The sequence below is a fragment of the Colletotrichum tamarilloi genome, assembly GCF_030869305.1.
Source record: "Colletotrichum tamarilloi strain Tom-12 chromosome Unknown Scaffold_28.1, whole genome shotgun sequence".
Lineage (NCBI taxonomy): Eukaryota > Fungi > Ascomycota > Sordariomycetes > Glomerellales > Glomerellaceae > Colletotrichum > Colletotrichum tamarilloi.
The window spans coordinates 255,947-275,771 of NW_026849411.1; the positions used below are offsets into that span (position 1 = coordinate 255,947).

At 53.7% G+C, this 19,825-nt stretch overlaps 6 protein-coding genes across 6 annotated transcripts; 4 read left to right on the plus strand and 2 right to left on the minus strand.

The window, feature by feature from the left end:
- Positions 1-7,593: 7,593 nt before the first annotated feature.
- On the plus strand, positions 7,594-8,748 carry CTAM01_08247 (pantoate-beta-alanine ligase; the record flags this gene model as incomplete). The annotated part of the gene is made up of 1 exon (XM_060524268.1): positions 7,594-8,748. The coding sequence occupies one exon, from the start codon at positions 7,594-7,596 to the stop codon at positions 8,746-8,748; it is 1,155 nt and encodes a 384-aa protein (XP_060381111.1).
- Positions 8,749-8,930: 182 nt separating this feature from the next.
- On the minus strand, positions 8,931-11,550 carry CTAM01_08248 (acyltransferase; the record flags this gene model as incomplete). Its single annotated transcript, XM_060524269.1, has 3 exons — positions 8,931-9,392; positions 9,447-11,301; positions 11,393-11,550. 3 exons carry the CDS (start codon positions 11,548-11,550, stop codon positions 8,931-8,933), a joined length of 2,475 nt encoding a protein of 824 aa, XP_060381112.1.
- A 780-nt stretch (positions 11,551-12,330) lies between these two features.
- On the plus strand, positions 12,331-13,017 carry CTAM01_08249 (ribonuclease P protein subunit p29; the record flags this gene model as incomplete). Its single annotated transcript, XM_060524270.1, has 1 exon — positions 12,331-13,017. One exon carries the CDS (start codon positions 12,331-12,333, stop codon positions 13,015-13,017), a length of 687 nt encoding a protein of 228 aa, XP_060381113.1.
- Positions 13,018-14,298: 1,281 nt separating this feature from the next.
- Positions 14,299-15,674, plus strand: CTAM01_08250 (uncharacterized protein; the record flags this gene model as incomplete). The annotated part of the gene is made up of 2 exons (XM_060524271.1): positions 14,299-15,320; positions 15,386-15,674. 2 exons carry the CDS (start codon positions 14,299-14,301, stop codon positions 15,672-15,674), a joined length of 1,311 nt encoding a protein of 436 aa, XP_060381114.1.
- A 922-nt stretch (positions 15,675-16,596) lies between these two features.
- On the plus strand, positions 16,597-17,546 carry CTAM01_08251 (3-oxoacyl-(acyl-carrier-protein) reductase; the record flags this gene model as incomplete). The annotated part of the gene is made up of 3 exons (XM_060524272.1): positions 16,597-16,692; positions 16,748-17,374; positions 17,511-17,546. The coding sequence occupies 3 exons, from the start codon at positions 16,597-16,599 to the stop codon at positions 17,544-17,546; spliced, it is 759 nt and encodes a 252-aa protein (XP_060381115.1).
- A 121-nt stretch (positions 17,547-17,667) lies between these two features.
- On the minus strand, positions 17,668-19,643 carry CTAM01_08252 (tryptophanyl-tRNA synthetase; the record flags this gene model as incomplete). Its single annotated transcript, XM_060524273.1, has 10 exons — positions 17,668-18,065; positions 18,125-18,370; positions 18,429-18,634; positions 18,689-18,763; positions 18,811-18,886; positions 18,943-18,958; positions 19,014-19,108; positions 19,197-19,374; positions 19,435-19,473; positions 19,533-19,643. 10 exons carry the CDS (start codon positions 19,641-19,643, stop codon positions 17,668-17,670), a joined length of 1,440 nt encoding a protein of 479 aa, XP_060381116.1.
- Between the last annotated feature and the right edge of the window lie 182 nt (positions 19,644-19,825).

A 19,825-nucleotide genomic window follows, 5' to 3' on the forward strand; every position in this document is an offset into this window, starting at 1 on the left:
GGGAAGAGGCAGCCTATCGCGGGGAAGGGAGAGAGGAGTCTGCGGTTATCGAGTTTGCTATCTCGGTACTGGGCGCTGTTGGTCGTAGGTGGTGGTGAGATCGAAGACGACGATCGGAGTCGAACGGGTTGTCGGCTATGCAGTGCGCGCGATGCAGCAGCGTTGAAGGCGTCGGGTAAGGGGGTGAGGTGTGAGGTGAGAGTGTGTCGGTGAGTGAGTTGAGCGTCGAGTTGAGTTGTGAGTGTGTAGTGTGTGTGTGAGAGAGAAAGCGGAGAATGGAGTGCGGTTTGTGAGAGTGAAAAGTCGAGATGTAAAAGTCACAAGCTGCTAGTCGCCTCCTGGGATGGAACGGGATTGACTTGACTAGCGTAAAAGATGGTGAAGTGTGAAGAGTGGTCCCCTTTTCCCTGTCTCTCTCACTCACTCTCTGTGCTGTGAGTGTGTGTGTGCTCTGTGCTCCGTCTCTTTCAGGCCAGGGCGTTACGTTGGGTAATACCTTACGGTGTGTGGTAAGGTGTGGATAGTGTGTGTGAGTGAGTGCGAGCGAGTGTGTGTGTGTGTGTGGACGGTACAGGTGGAGGGAAGCGTGAGACTTGGTCTGTTCTCGTGCCCGCTAGGTCGTTTACATATGCAGGAATCCCGGGCGATGGGTGGGCGGACTGTGGACAGTCTGGGGCGAGGCGCTGTACCGAGTAGGCAGTGCGTGGGTGTTGGAGAGACTTGGACGAGTGGGCAGTGGGTGCAACAGAGTTCTCGTTCCTCTTTTGCCGGTGTGGTGTCGTCTTGTCTCCGATGCTGCGATCTCCCCGGTCCTATCCGGCCTTGGGTGTATCTGCTTCAAGATAGTCAAGGGTGGAGGGAAGACTTGTATCGCGATGCAATGTCGCTGATGATTCCCATCAGAGGGCAGGACAACGAGGCCGAAGAAATGCGAACAATAACGACAACGACATGAGAACCTGGGCGGCGGAGGATAGAGACAGGTAAGGTAGGCAGTGTCGAGAGTTGAAATCTCTCGGCAAAGGAGCGGGATCAAGCGGGATGGGTTTCCCAACTGAGAGGGGACCTCAGGTCGGGATCGGGGGTGCCAGGACTCCAGGAGCCAGCCAGGAGACAGGGGGGTATGGCCCTTGGGGGTCTTGTTCCCTCCCTGGGTTATGGTTGTGAGGGAGTGTTCTAGCCAAGACAACAAAGTCTTGGGATGGGGAAACGTCGCGAAAAGCCGCGAGTACGCTGATTTGTCGCAGATGGCGCAAACTTGGTGGTAGAGGACAAGTCTTGGTCAAGACTACGTGTGTGATCCTTCTTGGCCTCAAAACCTCAACGGCTCTTGGCTGTGTATTGAGATTTGTTCCGTCTAGTGTCAAGTCGAAGGGGTGGGAAGGCAGAAAGTCTTGGGTTAAAAGGATCTTGGGCAAAAAGGAATAGAGATGCTGGGGGAGAAGAGCGTTGACAGGCCGGCTATGCTATGTTTAGGTAGTAGGGCAGACAGAGTGGGTAATCGAAGCCGAAGAGAGATTGAGTGACGCCGGTTCTCGGGGAGTGGGCAGGCCGGGAGCCAGATACATACAGGCACAGTCACAGTGGGCAGAGAAGGGAGTCGGTCAGTGACCGATGGATGGACACTGGATGGACGTCGGAATTGAGTGAGTCCAGAACTCTTCCCCCTCTCTTTCCCTTTCACATCAGGTACGGATTTTACTGGAACGGGGGCGTGGATAAGGTAGAGAAGCAAGAAAACAAATCACCTACCCATGCCCGAGAGGCAGGTACATACATCATACATAAGAGTGTGGGCGTAAAGGCGGGGAGGCTGAGACTGAAGATTTACGAATGGGAGGGAGGGATGAGAGCCTGGGAAGGCAAGCGGGTGAAGAAATTGGATGCCGGTCAATCAAAGGTTACAATACTTACTTACTGCCTGCTTGTCATATTTTGCTCTCTATTTCTGCTGTTAGTTATATCTTCTATGTGTTCATCAGAGAACACTCTTAAAAGAAAGCACATTAAGAAGAGTCGGAGAAAAAGAGCTGGGGTACATACGGATAGAGCGGCAAATGATTATGTCACCTACCCCGTAAGAGAAGGGGAGAAGATACAGTTGAAAGAGTGCGAGATTCAGCGACACAGTGACAACTTGAGGCGAAGGAAGGCGGTGCGAGCGAGGATGGATGACCTGCGGGTGTGTCCCCAGATGCAGAGAGGAGAGAAGTGAGCTGGGCAGACTACCAACCTAACAGACTGTCGAGGAACAGGAAAAGAGAGGGCGAGAGAGAGAGAGACACGGCCGCGTAGGACGTGTGTGATGGACGCACCACACGGGCGTGTCTCGATCTCAGCACACCTTCCACAACGTAACCAAACGTCCCTCCTCTCGCTTGATTTAGCACTTTTTGTGTGGGATCTTCTAAACCTGGAGCGGTCCCTTGGTTCCACTTTTTAAGATGGAAGAAGCGTTTGCCGATGGTGACAGCCACAGGAAGTCTGTGGTTCAGAGGTCCGTACCTGTTTTGATAGTGACGATCACGTTGGCTATAGAGAGCTGGGATTGAGCAGGTGTTGACGTCGTGTGTGTGTCGTTGTGCGAGTGATTGTCAGAGAAGAAACATCTACTGAGAAAGACTCGAAGAAAGGAGACTTCTCTTAAGCAACACGGCCGTGATCCGTCGTGCTCCATCATCTAACCTGGCCTAAGCTCGGGATATCCGCCTTTCGGCGCCGGTTATCCGTTCTAAACTCCTGATCGAGTTGCTGGCCAGCTGAAAGAGAGAGACTATGCCGGGCCGATGAAGACGAGAGACGAGATAGAAATCTAGCGCAAGATCGGCTCCTTGTCTCCTATCCCGTATACTAATGACCATGCAGTTTCTCCAAGACCTACCAATGTTGCACACTCAAAGCGACAACCACTCAGCCAAAGTTATCCATAACCTACACAGTCGACATCACACAGTAGATGCTATTGAGGAATGACGAGGATCAAGACCAGATCAACTCGCGATCCTTGTTCCGAGACCCGCGTCTCTCGGACCATGTAGCAGAAGCGCACACACACAGCCACAGCACACGGCTCCTTCACCCAATCATCCTCGCTCATCTCCCTCATGCACTTCCCACTCCCACATGCCCGTACCTTGCGCGGGACTGGTGTTGCAGATCCGCCTTTCCGGGGTTCCAGGTGCCGCTAGAATCATGGTCGAAGGGCTGGAACAGCGCGCCTCAGCCAAAGAGCACAGCCAGCTTCCCACACCATTTTCCGGTACCTACCTAAATCCTGATGGTGAAGTGACTTGGACCCTGTCATCTACAGGTTGTTCCGTCCCAAATGCTTCCTTTTTGATGTTTCCTCGCTTCTTTTCCATCTTCAAATCATTCGGAAGCTCGTCATCCTAATTCCCCGTTGGAGAAGTCGAATATTCTCCGACTGCGAAAGACGAATGGCTTTCTCTCTCGAGCTCAGGGATAACTCCTGAGCTCGAACAGGGCCCCCGTCCGTCCGTGTTTCTCTCGAGCTTCTCTGTCACTGTTACAGGACTGCTTCGGCTTCTCTTGCTTCCCAGAATGCCGAGACCAACCATTGGCAACTCTGCCCAGAAACTCCAATGTGGCCATCGTCAGTGCGTACGCAGTATTATGGCGTCTTTGTATCATCGTCCCTCAAGGCCAACCGCCAAACCAGGCAAAAGAAGGCTTGGCCGTGGATTCTTTTGGAATTATTGACCCATCATGAGCCCTTGTTTGACTATGACAGTTCTCTCGGCGCGCGCGCACTCCACAGGTAATGGTCATCATTCATCGTCAGGGCCGCGCAATAGCAACTATAACCCTCTTAGCCCCTGGGCCCTGGCATGATTGGCATCGTTTTACGGGACGAGTTGCAGTTGCATCCGCTTGATGATGCTTCCGCCTGATTCTCAGCAGAGCCTAGAGGTCCAGCACCGCTTCTTGTTGCGGTTTCTGTTTCCATTCCTGCGTAGTGAGTGTGGGGACTCGAGAAGGGTGATTCGCGGCCTTCGCCAGCAGCTGGCGTATGTTAGTCGCGGAACGTCGTATTCTCGCCCAGGTTTGTTTTGACGTCCACCATCATGCCAGATGCTCCCGATTATCTCATGTTCTATCTCTCTTCCCTTCAAGGATGCCTGCCTGCCCGTCCACTTCCAGTAACTCAGTGGACCACCCCAACATTCCATTCCCTCCCCGCCGCCGCCGGCCGAGTTGTTTTGCTCCAGGCCGCTCGGGACGGTTTGATCGCCATGCCCCGGCGCAACCTCAATTCTCCCTTGCCCCGGGTACGTCGATCCCATAGGCGGTGCCGGCCGCGCGCCAAAACAGAAAGACCACAGTCGACGAAAAACTACGTAATTGGCTAGGAAAGCCGTATGGTATACCAGACTTATTATGCTGGTAACTATAGCCAGAGCCTCAACAGGGTTATCGAACAGAATTAGCAAGACCGAGCGAGATTGAAAAGCATCAGCCGAATGAAGCGAGTCGTTGCTCATGTCACAGTTGTTGGAGGGGGCGAGTAGAGCCGAAGTGGGAAAAGTGTCTCGCGACACCTCCCCAGCTATCAACCCAGTTTGTCGGTGTATGCAGTCGGCTCAATAGCATGGAAACCCTACAGCCGTATTCGCCCACATCACCTTAACAGTGTCAGTGGTTGCGAATATAGGCTCAAGCAAGCAAGGTTCGTTCCTTGGGGGGCCATTCGGGGAAGCTTTTGCCCATGTTTCGTTTGGTCTTTACGCCACGCCCAAAGTATCCCAACTACAAGCTGCCATCCCTCTCTCTCCCAGAATAAACACAATTCAGAGCACAGTTCAGAGTTAGGTTGCCTTTCCCATCGGGTCTCGTTGCCCTTCTGAGTTTTTTAGTCGTCTCCAGAGCCCAAGAGCGTAGAATTAAGGTGTGTCAACTCGAAGCTCCGAAGCGTCTTGACCCTCTCCTCGCAGTAGTTTCGTCCGACCTCTCGCCGCTGCCCTTCTCTCTGGGACTTTTCTGTCAAAGTTACCACCGGGCCATGGGACGCTCATAGTCCCCCTTCTCTCCCCGCCTTCTCCCGCCGGCTGTTCGGTTTGCCGAGCACTGCGTTACCGTCCAAGAGCCAAGATTGCTGCTTGCACATAAAATGCCAAGAGAATCAATGTTGCTGTATTCTGCCAAGCGCACCCCTCCCCGACCCCGAGCGGCGGGTTACGAAACTTGCCCACCAGACGAACCAAAGTGAAACAAATTCGCCAGAGAAGCCCTGTCCGAATAGGGTGATGGTTATGATAGCCTTTGTTCTTTGTTTTTCGTCCGTAATGTAAGCCGAGAGGGCAAGGCACAGAAAAAATGCCAGAAATGCAGCATGATGTATTCTAGGTTTCTGGCTCCCGAGTGAAATTTGTAGCAATAGTAGTAGCAGAAGCAGCCAGAAGCGAGCCTTCATCCGATAGTGCCCGGGTCGGAACAATGACAGGATTCGAAAGCGAATGCGGGTGCGCGCTGTTGGAAAGGTCGATGCAAGCACCACATTATCTTGAACTCACTCAGCGGCTCGGGAACACAAGGTTGTGTAGCCTTTTGCTTTTCCGGCCGTGGAAAGCGAGTATGTGGAGGAACGGCAGCAGCATCAGCAGCCAGCTTTGTGCCACTCTGCCCATCCATCCGTGATCACAATTCTCTCCCCAGCTTGAACAGGACTTTGTTGCGATGAAAGTGCAGTGTATCCATACCTCCCCCTTCGTCATGCCTCGCCTTGCATCCCGCCGCCGCCGCCGGTCCCCCACAACCTCAAAGGAGGTTGCTAACCAGCCCAAGGGGAGGGAACCCTCTGTTCCGGAACAAGAAACCAGGGAGGCTCATATTTCTCAAGCGGGAAGGGATAAGCTTCTCGGGAAGTTTTTGCCTTGCCCCTTCGCGGGTAGGCATTCCTGGGGCAGAGGTTCCCAACGCCCAGTCCTACCTTACCGCAACTGTCAAGGGTTATGTTAGCTGTGACGGACGTCCCGGCTCCGGGCGGGGGGGTTCGTGGGGCCTTTGCGACTACTTGACACAATGATACTGCAGTGGCAAAGAAGAAAGAGCCCGCCAAGTCTCTTGGTGATTTTCATATTTCAACTCCTGTCACTCTGTATTCGTCATCTCCAGCCGACGCCCAGGCTGATCGGGAACACCTTGGCGGGGGGTGAGAGATGAGCCCAGATGCTGCATCTCGAGTCGTCTTGTCACTTTTGTGGCACTCTTGGCCTTCCTGCAACTTGTCTGTACACGTACGCTCACGTTGTGGACGGTGGACTTGGCAAATCACCAAGCATTTCAGCCATTTGCTCTACGCCATCATCATCGAGTCCACGGATGTTGTGTGACATTCAGGGTTTAATCGGCCGGGAGATTGGGCTCCCCTCCCCCTCCACCCGCCGCAGCCCCAACCTGCAGCAAGCCGAGCCTCGATCCCCTGCGTCTGTTTTTTCGTCTGAAGTTACCCGGTACTAGCGCATAGCAGTCATCTCTGCAGAATGGGGAGGGAGGGGGAGGGAGAGAAGAACAAAGGCGCAAGGCAGAGAGAGAAATCTGCTACATCTGAGCCGAGACGCCAAGAAAGTGTCTCCAGGCGTGAAACAGGACATTTGACAAATCGGTATCAAGGCCTGGAGAAATGAAATAGGGAAGTTTGCGGAGCCGAAGTTTTTTGATCACTTTCGAAAAATCTGGAGAAAGAAGAAGGAATATGGAAAGTTAAATCGAAAATGGGAGTGGAGTAAAAGCGAAAGTGAAAGTGGAAGTGGAAGTGAGGGTGAGGCTTGGAAGGGGAGGCGACATAACCTAACCAGAGTAGCGCCGATTTCATGGTCATTAGATCGCGGGACCGAGTAAATCGAGCCAAAATCGAAGAAGTAAAAGGTCGACGGGTATCTCGCATGCTCGTGTTGTACGAGAGTTCTCTGGTGCCATGTTGTACGAGGCACTGACCTGGCCATTTATCTTCGTGTAGCATTGCAGAATGGTTTTCTTTCTTTTGACCAAAGGACCATTCGTGCGACCCTTGGTATTGCCGGCTGATAATAGAAAAGATGGGAAAGAAGGGATACAGGAGATGATGGGGAAATGGGAGGGTGAGAGCATGGGAGACCAGGGAGGAGGGCCGTGACAGCGGGAAGTTTGGAGAGGTTATTCAGTGGATATCCGCTGCGAATTCCCCGACGCGGGTACACACCGAGGCTTCACCTCGATTAAGCTCGGCTCCCATCTCGGTGAAGTATTCGGTCTGTGTTTCCGGAAACTCCCACACGGAAACCATCAAGGTTCTCGACGGATACAGCCCACACACGTCCTCAAGACCGCTTATGTCATCCGATCACGTGCAGAGACCCACACAAGCTCCCCAAGCTCCCCCTTCGCTCACCGAGCTCACCGATAACACCGAGACCGCCGCCTCCATCTCCACCAAACCTCCTGTCGTCCCCAAAAATCCGCCGCAGAAACCATCACAGCTTTGGATGACTCTACAAAGCCATTGCGCCTCCACAATGGCCGCGATCCCCTTTCTTCCTCCCTAATCCAATTCATCCCTCATTTCTCATCATTTACCACAATCTAAAACCACCCAAAATGCTCGCCCGCACCCTCCGCGCCGCGGGCGCAAGCACAACCCATCCCGGCGCCGCTACAGCCCTCACCCAGCAACAGCTTCGAACAGCATGCTCCTCCCCCTCCCACCCGTCACGCGGCCCCGAAACCCTCCCCTCAAGTCCAATCCGCGTCCTCCGCACCGTCTCCGCCCTCCGCCACTGGCGCCGCCCCCACGTCCTAAACTACCGCTCCGTCGGCCTCGTCCCGACAATGGGCGCCCTCCACGAGGGCCACCTCTCCCTCATCCGCGCCGCCGCCCGCGAGAACCACCACGTCGTCGTCTCCATCTACGTCAACCCGGCCCAGTTCGGCATCGCGGAGGACCTGGCGTCCTATCCCGTAACCTGGGCGCGCGACAGCGAGATCCTACGGAACCTGGACCGCGAGTTGGCCGGCGACGGGGATATGCTCGGCCGCGTGAGCGCCGTGTTTGCGCCGACGACGGGGGAGATGTATCCCTCTGGATTCCCGGGGCAAGAGGTCAGCAGCAAAGGCAGCTTCGTGACGATTACGCCTGTGGGCGAGGTCTTGGAAGGCGCGAGCAGACCTACCTTCTTCAGGGGCGTCGCGACGGTGTGCATGAAGCTGTTCAACATTGTCCAGCCGGAGCGCGTATACTTTGGCCAAAAGGACGTACAACAGACCGTCGTCATCCGCCGCATGGTAGAAGACTTCATGCTCCCCATGGACGTCGTCATCGGCGAGACGACGCGCGCGGACGACGGCCTGGCTCTGAGCTCGCGGAACGTCTACCTCGGCGAGCGCAGACGCAAGGTCGCGACGGTGCTGAACCGCGCGCTGAAAGCGGCGGAAGAAAAGTACCAGCAGGGCGGCGCGCTGGACCGGGAGACGATCCTCGGCGCCGCGAATCAGGTTACGACTGACGTCCTGGCGGAGCAGTCGAAGCTGGCGCCCAAGGATAGGGTACTGTTTGAGGTGGACTACATCTCGCTGGCGGACCCAGACACCATGCAGGAGATAGACACTGTTGTGCCGACAAAGGGCGGTATACTGAGCGGTGCTGTGAAGATGCTGCCGGTGGAGGAGCCGCAGCCCGGCGAGGACCTTGGTCATAACGACGGTCCTGCAGTACGTCTCATTGACAACATTATTCTCAAGCCTGATACCCAGTAAGGAGCGACTTGGTGGGCTGCATTTGGATAAGAATTAAAGGCAAAGTACTATCACTATTTTACCGTTACCGCATAATGCCATATAGACTTCTTATAATCTCCAAGAATGCTATGCTTTGCAGTTAACAAATACTATCGTAATATCATCACGCTTGACTTGACACGATTACAGTAATACATCATTTACAGGTGCGCGCGGTTCTCCAGAGATCTGCGCCTCCTTTGCTCCTTGACGCTTTTCTTCAACTGCCGCGCGTCTTCGATACTCAACAGGGGCGACACTCCCTTGCCGTCAATGTTTCTGGCAGCATCAAATAGTTTGCTTCCCAGCAAGTCGGTCAGACGGAGCACCCGAGTACTGACAGTAGCGCCATCACGACGATTCTTTCCCTCACGACGACTGGAAGCGATCTTCTCGGTAAAGTCCCACAGGCGACCAGAGGCGTTAAGGGTGCCGGTCTCGGGATCGCGAGAGGGGCGCCATTCTGGGTCGAGACGCAGACGTGGAGGAACCTTGGGGTCTTTTGACTTGACAACCTGAAGGATACCTTCTTCCTCAAATCGTTGGTAGGCGTTCTTCAACGTCTCTTTGTTGACCGCCTCAAAGTAGCTAAGATCGCCTTGGTGGTAGAGTGTCTTGCCGAGCTGGGGGGTGTTAGCCATATATACCATATGTAATACTCATACTAGTCCACTTACCACTTGTGCACTGCCCTGGGCTTTTGCAACCTCAATCCAGATGTCATCCTTCTGGCCCAGAGGCGGCGACAAGCCCATCAACGAGACAGCTGCAAGCCAACTAGCCTCGATAAACGGCCAAATAAGGAAGCAGTAAAAGTCGTAGTTCTCCCGTCCGACAGCTCTCTCGTGATCTGAAAGACCTACCACAACCACCTTGCCCTGATCATCCCGGTGCAATTTCAGCACCTTGTCCGCCTCCAGGTCTCGCAGCGTCTTTTCCAAGTTGGCAGCTAGACCTTCACTCGGGAAGATGAACTCTCCACGGAATAGTGATGACAGGAACTGAATCTGGTCTTGCAGCTCTTGGAAGGAGATATCCTGCATGGCCGGGCCACCACCCTGCTTCACCTTCATGTACATGGCGGCGCTGACAATAGCCTCCGAAATGAACAGATGAATAGTCATGTTACGATAGAAGGACAGCTGGAAGCGATCAACAGCGTAGTAGGTAGGCTCTGGAAGGTCTTTCACGACGCCAACCAGCTCCTTGCCCAGAACATCGAGACCGCGTTCGATAATGTCCGAGAGGGGCGCAGCTCCAAAGTGAGCGACTCTGCCACCCTTTGCCCGCACACGGTCGGTGAGCCACAGAACGCGTCGCTCAAGTTCAGTCTTGCCTACACCCCTACCTCTCAGAGTGAGCAAGACGGTGCCAATCAAGGCTGTAGGCATGACGACAGAGACATCATTGATGTCCGATAAGACCTTGTAGCCTAAAATTCGAAGAAGCTTCTGTCGGATAGCCGTGTTTTCGGGGTTCTTTGTGTCCATGTTGAGGCCGGTCGGTAATCTTTCCAGTCTCGTGAGCTGCTCGTTGATGAAGCCGCGCAAGCTCCAGGGCTCGTGGAACCTGACGTCAACTCGGCCAAGTCTCAGAGACAAGACTGAAGAACCCCCGGAAAGGAAGTCCGCCAGGTTCTCTTTCTTTTTGGGCACGCCCAACAGCTCGGTAACATAGCCCTCGGTTTCAATGACCTTGTCGTACTGCGTGCTCACTGGGCAGATGATGGCGTCCTCCACGCGACCTGAGAGAATACTGTCCAGAATGAAGCTAAGGATACCAAACTTGGGAGGCAACAACTTTCCTGTCCTTGAGCGGCCACCCTCGATGAAACATTCAAAGTTGTAGCCACCTTGCAGCAGCGTGTCGATATACGTTTGCACGAGAGTAGTGTAGAGAATGTCATCGCCAAACGCTCTCCGAATCCACATGGCACCGGCATGCTGCAAGAAGCTTCCTACAAGAGGAAAGTTCAGGTTGTCGCCAGCTACGACGACGGGCAAGCCGAGACCAAGGCGGTAGCAGATAAGCTGGAGGGAAACATAGTCGACGTGCGATCGATGGCAGGGCAGGAATATGATGCTCTGCTTCTTCTTTTCGGCCTCTTCAGCAACCTTTCTCAGTCGCAGAACCTCTTCGCTAGAGACGTGGATGCCTTGGTTATAGGCCCGCAACGTCAACTGGGTGACGAGATAGTATGCGCTTCTGATGAAGGTCTTGCTCTCAAACTTGCAAATCATGTCGTCCGTCATCTTGTCAGCCACCTCTTGGATACCAGACTCAATGACAGCTCGTCTGCGTGCGCGCTTCATGGCAAAGTCTTTGTCTTGCTTGTTCAACAGCCCTTCTTTTTCCTCGACAGCGACACGCTTTTCAGCGAGATCCGCGATGCGTGACTGCAATAAGGGCGCCGAGAGCACGGCTTCCTTCATCTTGTCGCTAAAGCCGGAATAAAAGATGGGTTGGCCGATAGCATTATCGTAGGCTCGCCAGCCGGTGCCGGAGACATATAGAGAGACTTCGCGGAGGAATCTAGTATGGAGAAAATAAATTAGCCTTGTTCCTGGATCGACGTTGAGGCTGAATCCAGTGGGAGGCGGGCCGGCGCGCAGGTGGTACATACTGTAACGGTTCCTGGCGAAAGCGTGCCATGTGCTTCATCAGAGCCTCTTCCTTTTCGTCATCGCGTGGCTGGGAGGGCTTGATGTAGCCGCTAGGTTGAAGGGTGATTTGGTCGCCGAGGATCTTCAGATCCGGCGCGGAGTCGTCGTTCTTCGCCATTGTTGGGTGAGGATTCGAGAATGTGGTGCGAGTCTGGTCAGTTTGTGACGTCTTCGAGGTGTTCGTGGGGTATCGAGTGAGGTAAGGTCGGGGAGAGAGGGCGCGTGGGAATTGTAGATCGTCGAACCTCGGCCCGCCTGTCCGTGGTTGTTGATATCAGTGCTAGCTTGGTCGTTCTGGGATGCTCCGAAACAGTCCGTCAAAGGTCCCTTGCCATTGCCGACAGTGGAAGTACACGGCGGAGGATTGAGACTACGGTTCTTGTGTCTCGGGTCCCTCGATCAAAGTCGCAAGATGGCGTTGGAGAAGTGACGGACTGTTGGGACTTGGAGAAAAGGAGACTGGGTGATGTGTGTGGTGTGGAAGATGCGCCGGAGAGCCTCCAAGTCGCATTGTCATTGCCCTCCGGGTTCTGGGGGGGAATTCTTGGTGGACCGTTGAGGTCAAGTGCCACCTGCCCGCCTCTGTTAAGCCGAGCTCCTGCTCAAGTGGCATTTAGCGGCTTCGGCATGTGAACAAACACTAACCATCCATGTTGCTGCTGCAGGAGCCACCCTGCTTCTGGTGCCTGCCACCAATTGGAGTTAGATACGTACCCACCCATAATCTGGAGGCACTAACATTTAATTTTCCATCTTTCCAGCGCCAACCTTGACTCTTGCATTTTGACAAGCAATCACCACCTTCGCGACTTTTTGCGCCAGCACACCTACACCAGGACGCAACAACATCCTGCTCTTATTGAACGCGTGCAGACTTCTATCAGACTTGGGGAACAAAATGGCCCCCTCAAACCAGCCCATTACGCAGGCTCTCCTCGCCCGGGCACACTCTCCCGTCAGCGCCAACCGCCTCTTTTCCGAGAAAATCCAGTACAGACCGCTCTACCTTAGACCAAGCTCGCCACCACCACCGTCAAACGCCCGAGAGACCCGTCGCAAGGCCCGCAAAGAATCAAAAAGGAAACAAAAGCTCAAGCCGAAGCCACTCTCGGCTCGCGAAAGACACAGGCGGGGCCTTTACGAAGTACCTCGCGAGGGCCAAAAATACTCCATCTTCGAGCCCCTCCACCGCCTTTGGCTGGGCTACATTGAGGAAATACTGGGCTCTGAGCTCTATAACGGCGGCCCTTCTGCGTCGGCAAAACTAAGCGCTGCTGAATTCCACGGGGCTGCGGTTGAAGTGTCGCGTAGCTCTTGCCCGAGCAGGGTTGGCATCAAGGGCATTATCATCAAGGACGGCAAGTTTGCGTTCGAGATCATAACCCCAAAAAATGACATCAAGATTGTCCCAAAGGAGGGCACATGGTTCAAATTCGAGATACCCGTCAAGGAGCCGGATACGGAGGCTGTCGCACAAGGCACCCCACGCCAATTCGTTTTCGAGGTTCTCGGTGACCAATTTCTGATGCGCGGGGCGGATCGCGCAAACAAAAAGTTCAAACCTCACTACCTAAAAAACTTATGAGCCATGCATTCGGTGCATGACGCGTTACGACATGCACTAGGCATGGTTCGTCGACTGAATGGCTCAAAGAAAAAGCCGGTCCCAAATTGCTGGAAACAAGTACGTACGAGTTAATGAATTGCGCCTTAATGCTATGAAGGCTATGCCACGTAGGAATGGAGGGAGACAAGAGCGCGGGATAACCGTTCAGTGGAGGGAAGATGGGGGTCAAGGGCGTGCAAAAAGTGTCCAACGCGCTGTAAGAGTGCAAAAAGAAAAAGGAAAGCACTCTGAACTGTGGAATCTAACCACTGAAACTCCCCGAGGTGGGCTCGAACCACCAACCTCCAGATTAACAGTCTGACGCGCTAGCCAGTTGTGCCATCGGGGATGAGATGCTTGTTGTTGATGCCCGAGGTCAGTTCCGGGCCTAAGGCGGGGGCCAGCCTTCGAGCCGCCCCTGACGAAGGCCGCCCGCGACTGAGCAAGCGCTGACCGCGACCAGAGCGACCGCGATGTCGATGCAGCTCGTCTTTCGAAGCTGCGATCGCGAGGCGGCATGCTTCGTTTGTCCGTCGGTCGATTGAGACGCAATTTTAGCCGTCTTTGCCTTGCCGGGGATGTTTGGGAGCGCCTTTTAAGTCAGCTCGCAATCACCAAGACGCGATACCTGGCATGCCGCTTTACTAATCTCATCGATAAGAAGATTGATTCTCAAGTTTGCTCGAATTCGAAGTTAGATCTGAAAAAATTCATTGGTGTTTCTAGAATTGATGAGACCATAAGATTATTAGACGACAGCGCGCGACGCTCAACTTGATGATCGCGTTCGTGAGGCCGACGTTGACTTACACAAAGGTTTCAAAGCGACATCCTGCCACTTACATGGAACAACAACCATCAGCGCCCCTGATGGTGGAAGAAAAGACACGAAAGCGACGAATTCGCGAGATGGAACCGTGGCACGTCACAGAAAGAGCGTCGGGTTACATAATGGCGGCTACCTGCCTATCCTAAAAAGAAACGCGACGCGTGCGACCGCACGCCGATGACATCAGGACTCTATTAGACGGGACTGGCCCAGTCGTGCGCATTCCGCCTCGAAGCTGTTTGCTCACCACAGTAACCAGCACTTTTCGACACCTTTTCTTTCCCTCTCAACTCTCTCTTCTTTCTTTACTGCGATTAACATACCAAACAAGCCCAACTGACCTCTCCTAAGCTTTGTTCTTCTTCCAAGAAAGGAAGAAATCCACTCATATCATCCAACTACACATCTTGCTACCACCATCGATTTACACCATGGTCACTACAAGAACAAGATCGCGCGCCAACAGTGCCGCCGATGCCAATGGCCTCGCAGATTCTTCAACTGCGGCTGGTGAGAAACGTAGCATCGAAAAAGACGCTGCCAGCGAATCCCCCGACGCCAAGCGTGCGAAGAAGTCGGATGATGATTCCGCTCGTCAGACCACCATTGACGAGGCCTTTGAGAAGAAGGACGACGCAGAGACCGGAAAGACCAAAGAAGAGACTGGGGCAAAGGAAGATGCCGCCGACACGGAGATGAAGGATGGTGAAGAAGAGGCCACCAACGACTCGACGAAGCCAGAGGAGCCGACCAAGGAAGAAGAGGCCGCCATGGCAGAAAAGGTGGAGGAGGTAGAGGAAGCAGAAAAGGAAGATGGAAAGCAAAATACTGAAGAAGCCACGACAGAGGATAAGCCAGAAGCCAAGTCAAAGGACAGAGAGTCTGCAGAGAAGACGGGCGAGAAGGGCAAGGTCCCCTCCACCATTCTCGAAAAGGGAATCATCTACTTTTTCTTCCGTGCCCGCGTCAACACCGACGGGGCCGAGGAAATAGATGATATCGCCCGCAGTTACATGATCCTCCGCCCCATCGGTACAGACTCCAAGCTAGGCGACGGTCCCATTGGCGACGCGGGCAACACGCGCCTGCTGGCCCTGCCGAAGAAGGTCTTTCCCGAGACCGACCGCGACAAGTTCATGGTCTTTGTCGAAAAGGCAGGCGCTTCCTTTGCTGAGCTAAAGGAGGAGTTCCTCTCTGGTGCTGATAACCAGACCAAGTCTGGCGTATCGCATGCGCCTGCTGCCACACCGGCTGGAGAGGGCGTCTACGTGATCACCTCTACTGGAAGCGATAGCCATCTCGCGTACATGCTTACCCTGCCGTCTGACCTTGGCGAGGTGCAGAAGGAGCTTGGACTTAAGGAGAAGGGGAGCTTCATCTTGAGCACGAAGAATCCTTACAAGAAGGGCCCTGCAAACGCTAGTCTCGATCAGACTCCCGACTTCCCAGACAGGTACATAAGATCAGGATCAATCCCCCCCTAAGGCTGAGGTGGAGCGCTGACAGGTCGACATCTAGTATCAAGGACGACTTCCGCGACCTGCGGTGGACAAACACCAAGCCCGAGCATCTCGACTACCCCTATGCTCAATTCCTCTTCATTGGCGAGTCTGGAATCAGGAACGCCGTCGAGCCAAAGTCCAAAGACGTCAAAGCTGGCAAGGAGAACCCAGAGGACGTTCTCGAGGAGATTGCCGAAGAGGACGAAAAGCGCATGGAGCACCTCTCTGGTGACGACTCGGCTTCCATCTTTGCGGACCTACAGGCGCGGGCCAAGGACTATCCGAAGCTGCAGACTACCTTCTGATTTTGATCGTGTTGCCTTCCTATTGGAAAAGTTGGCGTGTCGCCGTGTATTCTATCAACTTATGAGGAGGCGCACAAGGGATGGAAACCGGGATAGAAACCCCTGGATAGTTGTTCAGTTCAGTCGTGCCACAAGGTGTAATTTGTAACAGAATATTATCTCTAATACACCAAATTAAGTATTTGATCTCTGCAGGATTTTACACCGAATAAAAATTTCTTGGCCAGCACATCGAGGTGACTGCGGTTAGAGCTAATTGTAACACCGCAAAACACAATTCTATTGATGTTTGAAGTTTTTTCACTCATGATGCTGCATTGGAGAAGCACTCTCCGTAAGTTCTAAAGACTTGCAGGAATATCAAATAGATAACTGTGTGCAAATAACCTTCTTTCAAGAAGTTCAAGCCCTTTGGTAGTAACAATCCTTCACCTGTAGAAAAACTACACTCGCTCGAGATCACAATGAAAGATAAGGATCCCTTCAAAAACTTACCATACCACAGAGACGCTGGCTCTTGATTGATCTACCATCATTGTCAGCTAAGAAGTGACTAGTTCAGGTACTTGAGCGCCACATGTAGGATTCCGTCAAGGGCGGCGATCCCCCCCTTCCTTCGCCGATGGTCTTACGGCGAGGGAACTACGATGCCCCCATCGGCGTTAAGCAATGTCGGGGATGCGGAGCCCCGATCGCCGATACACGACGACCACGGCCCGTGATACCGACTTACACGGTAGGTAAGACGGGGCTGCACGAGTGAGACTGCCGTCTTGCGAAAGTAAGCTGCATTCAAAGCGGCCCTCATTGAAATCTTATATAAAGCATCAATGATTCCTCGGTTGAATTCATCTATCTAAGACCCACTATCAACTTCATCAAGGCCAATATATCACGACTTCATCACCAAGACATTCCTAAAATGACACCGCTTAAAGGAAAGACGGCAATCGTCACAGGAGCATCCCGTGGACTCGGCGCAGGCATGGCTCTAGACCTCGCACGCAAAGGCGCATCCGTAAGTCCCTCCAACGTCCCACCCTCCTACTGCTGCATTCGCTCACTAACAACAGGTAATGCTCCTCTACACCTCCGACTCAAGCGCCCCCAAAGTCCAATCCCTCATCACACAAATCACCTCCCTCCCACACACCCCCTCCGCAGTATCCTGCAAAGCAGACCTCTCCTCAGAAACCGCCCCCGCCGCAGTCCTCGCTGCCCTCGACGCCTGGCTCGGCCCAGACGCCCACATCGACATCCTAATCAACAACGCTGGCACAGAACTCAACGCGCCGCTAGGGAACATCACCACCGCCGACTTTGCAAAAGTATACGACCTCAACGTCCGCGCGCCGCTCCTCCTAACCCAGGCCCTTCTCCCGCGCCTGGCCCCAGAGGAGGCACGCATTATCAATATCGGCTCCGTTGGCGGACGGCAAGGGTTCCCTGGGTTGGGGCTGTATTGCTCCTCCAAGGCTGCGCTTGAGGGTCTGACGCGGGTTTGGGCGCGGGAATTGGGGAGGAATGGGACGACTGTGAATTGTGTTGCGCCCGGGCCGGTGGAGAGCGATATGTTGGATAAGATTCCGAAGGAGCTGGTGGAGATGCAGAGGCGGCAGACGCCGGTGGAGAATCGGACGGGAACGGTGGAGGAGGTTGCGAGGATTGTGTCGTGGCTTGCTGGTCCTGAGAGTTCGTGGGTTAGTGGGCAGGTCATTAGTGCCAGTGGTGGTTGGGCGATGTACTGAGGGGGTTATGTATATCCTGTTCGAGAGGATGGAGCGGAGTCGACGAAAATTCATACGTTGATATCGGAGGCTGTTGTCCAATACATAGTCGTTGGCAGACAGGAACATATTGCTCAAGCTCTAAACATTTCGCAATCATCACCTACTTGGGCTAGAGGAAATGCCTATGTCACATTAAGAATTGAAGCATTCCTCGCAAGCAATGAATCTTGGGTATATTCTTTTTCCTATTCATCTCTCAGCATCTAAGCAGAAGCCTTGGCAGCCTCCTTTTCCTTTGCCTTGGCGGCCTTCTTCTCGTCGATTTGGCGCTGCTTCTCCAGCTTCTTGAGCTGATTCTTCGTCATCTTGCCGTCGGCACCCTCAGCGGGGCCATCAGTGTTGGCCTCGCGGATAGGGATGGACTTGAGGTTCTCGGCAAGGCCCCAGGACAACGGCCGGCGGGAGAAGAAGAGGTTGACAGTCTCCTCGTCCACCTTGGCTCTCCTCTCCTGGAAGGCCGTGCAGTACTTGGCCAGCTCCTCGGCGCACCTCTTCTTGATCTCGCCGGTGAGCATCTTCCCTGTGCGGTAGTCCTCGCGGATCTTGGCCAGCTCCTCATCATCGTCGAGGAAGAAGCGCAGGTATTGGTAGCTGACATCGACTGAATATTGATGTTAGCTACTACGCACACAAAATCACATTCTGGGTCTGCGATCTTACCATCCGGATCGGCTCCCTCAGCGCGCTGCTCCTCGGCAGTAACCTTGCCACCGCTGAAGGCATACTTGTTCATCTTGTTCTGGATCTGCTTGGGTGTGTCGTTCAAGAAGATGGCACTTGAATCAATCGACGCCGACATTTTGGAGCCGGGCCCCTGAAGAGCATCGAGGAAACGAGAGTGAATGAGGGAGGGCTTGGCGTAGCGCAGGCCGGCGGCACAATCTCTTGTCACACGGAAGTAGGGGTCTGTCTTGACGTTAATCTCAACTCGTTTTTATGGCTATACTGGGCAGGAAAGACAAACCTTGGTCAATGGCGCAAGGAATAAGGCAAGGAATCTGAGAAGTCTTCGCCTCGTCATCGCCAAAGATGTGGGGGAATGAGTTGCCGAAGGAGGAGCTGGCTTGGATACTGGCAAAGTGAACCTTGCCAATGTTGGAACTGTCGTCGAAGCCGAAGACGGCCTTGGCTGTGTTAAGAGTGATTCTCTTGGCCACACGAGTGACGTTCCTATGACAGGTCAGCCTTCGTTCTCTATTGCGCCTCATATAAGGTGATACTCACTTGTAGAAGTTGCCGCCCATGTAGTCGTAGTCGGAGAAAATGAAGGTCCTCTCGGGGTTGAAGCCAATGGCAATGCTGCAAGACGTCAGAAGTATTCTTGCGAATATTGTTGTGAGCCTTACATGTCCTTGGCGTTTTCTCTTGTGTAGTGCTGAACCTCCTCGACCGTTCTCTTCTCAGAAAAAAGGAACTTCTCGTCTGCGGCCTCTGGTTAGTAAGGTATTCGAGTAGCATTCTTCAGCGCTTTCTCTTACCGTCTGTCATCATGATCTATGCTATTGTTAGCGATTGAATTTGTCAAGGGGTAACTTGAAGAACAACGTACGACCAGTGGCGCATCGAGTACGTCTGACAACCACTTCGTCAATTGGAAAGGAATAGCATGTCCGACGTGCATGCTGTCGGAACTCGGTCCACGGCCTTAATATGCCCTTGTTAGCCATCCTCCTGGCCTATACTGCTTTCCATATTGTCCTCCAGTCTTTGGAATATCTTCGAGGCAACGCACCAGTGTAAATGAAGAAAGGCTGCTTCTTCTCGACACGATCGAGGATGAGGTCGAGGTCGCGGTGGGAGAAGACAATCTGGCGACGGAGGAAGTGGTGAGGTCTATGACCAGTCACGCGCTCGAAGCGCTCGAGGAGGGCATCATCGATCAGCTTCGTTCCGAACTCGTCGACAATTTTCTGTGCAGCAGTCAAAAATTAGCTAGAGCTCTGCATTGACGAGGGGTTTGGAATTCTTACCTTGTAGTCAATGGCCTTGACTTTGCCGTCAGTGCCGACCTACTCCCTGAAGTCAGCATATTCCATTCTCACTTATACGCTGCTTCTTGCAAACCCACTTCTCCAGACACGTTCCAGGGGTCGACTTTCTGGCCGCCCGAGGCTGCGGGCGCGTCGCCGACAGCTACGGCGGGGATGGCGGCGGTCGGGGCTTCGGGTGCGGATGCCATTGTGTCGCGTGGTCTCAGTCGATGGTGTGGAGTGTCGATTGACGAGAACGAGAGGAACCCGAGGTTTTGGCGGCTGGTCAATCGTCTTCTATACGCCTCTTGCGGTGACTCGAATTGCTTGATGACACAGAGCTGTCTGGATAAAAGTTCCGAAAAGCGTGAGTCAATGGCGGGGTGAGGGT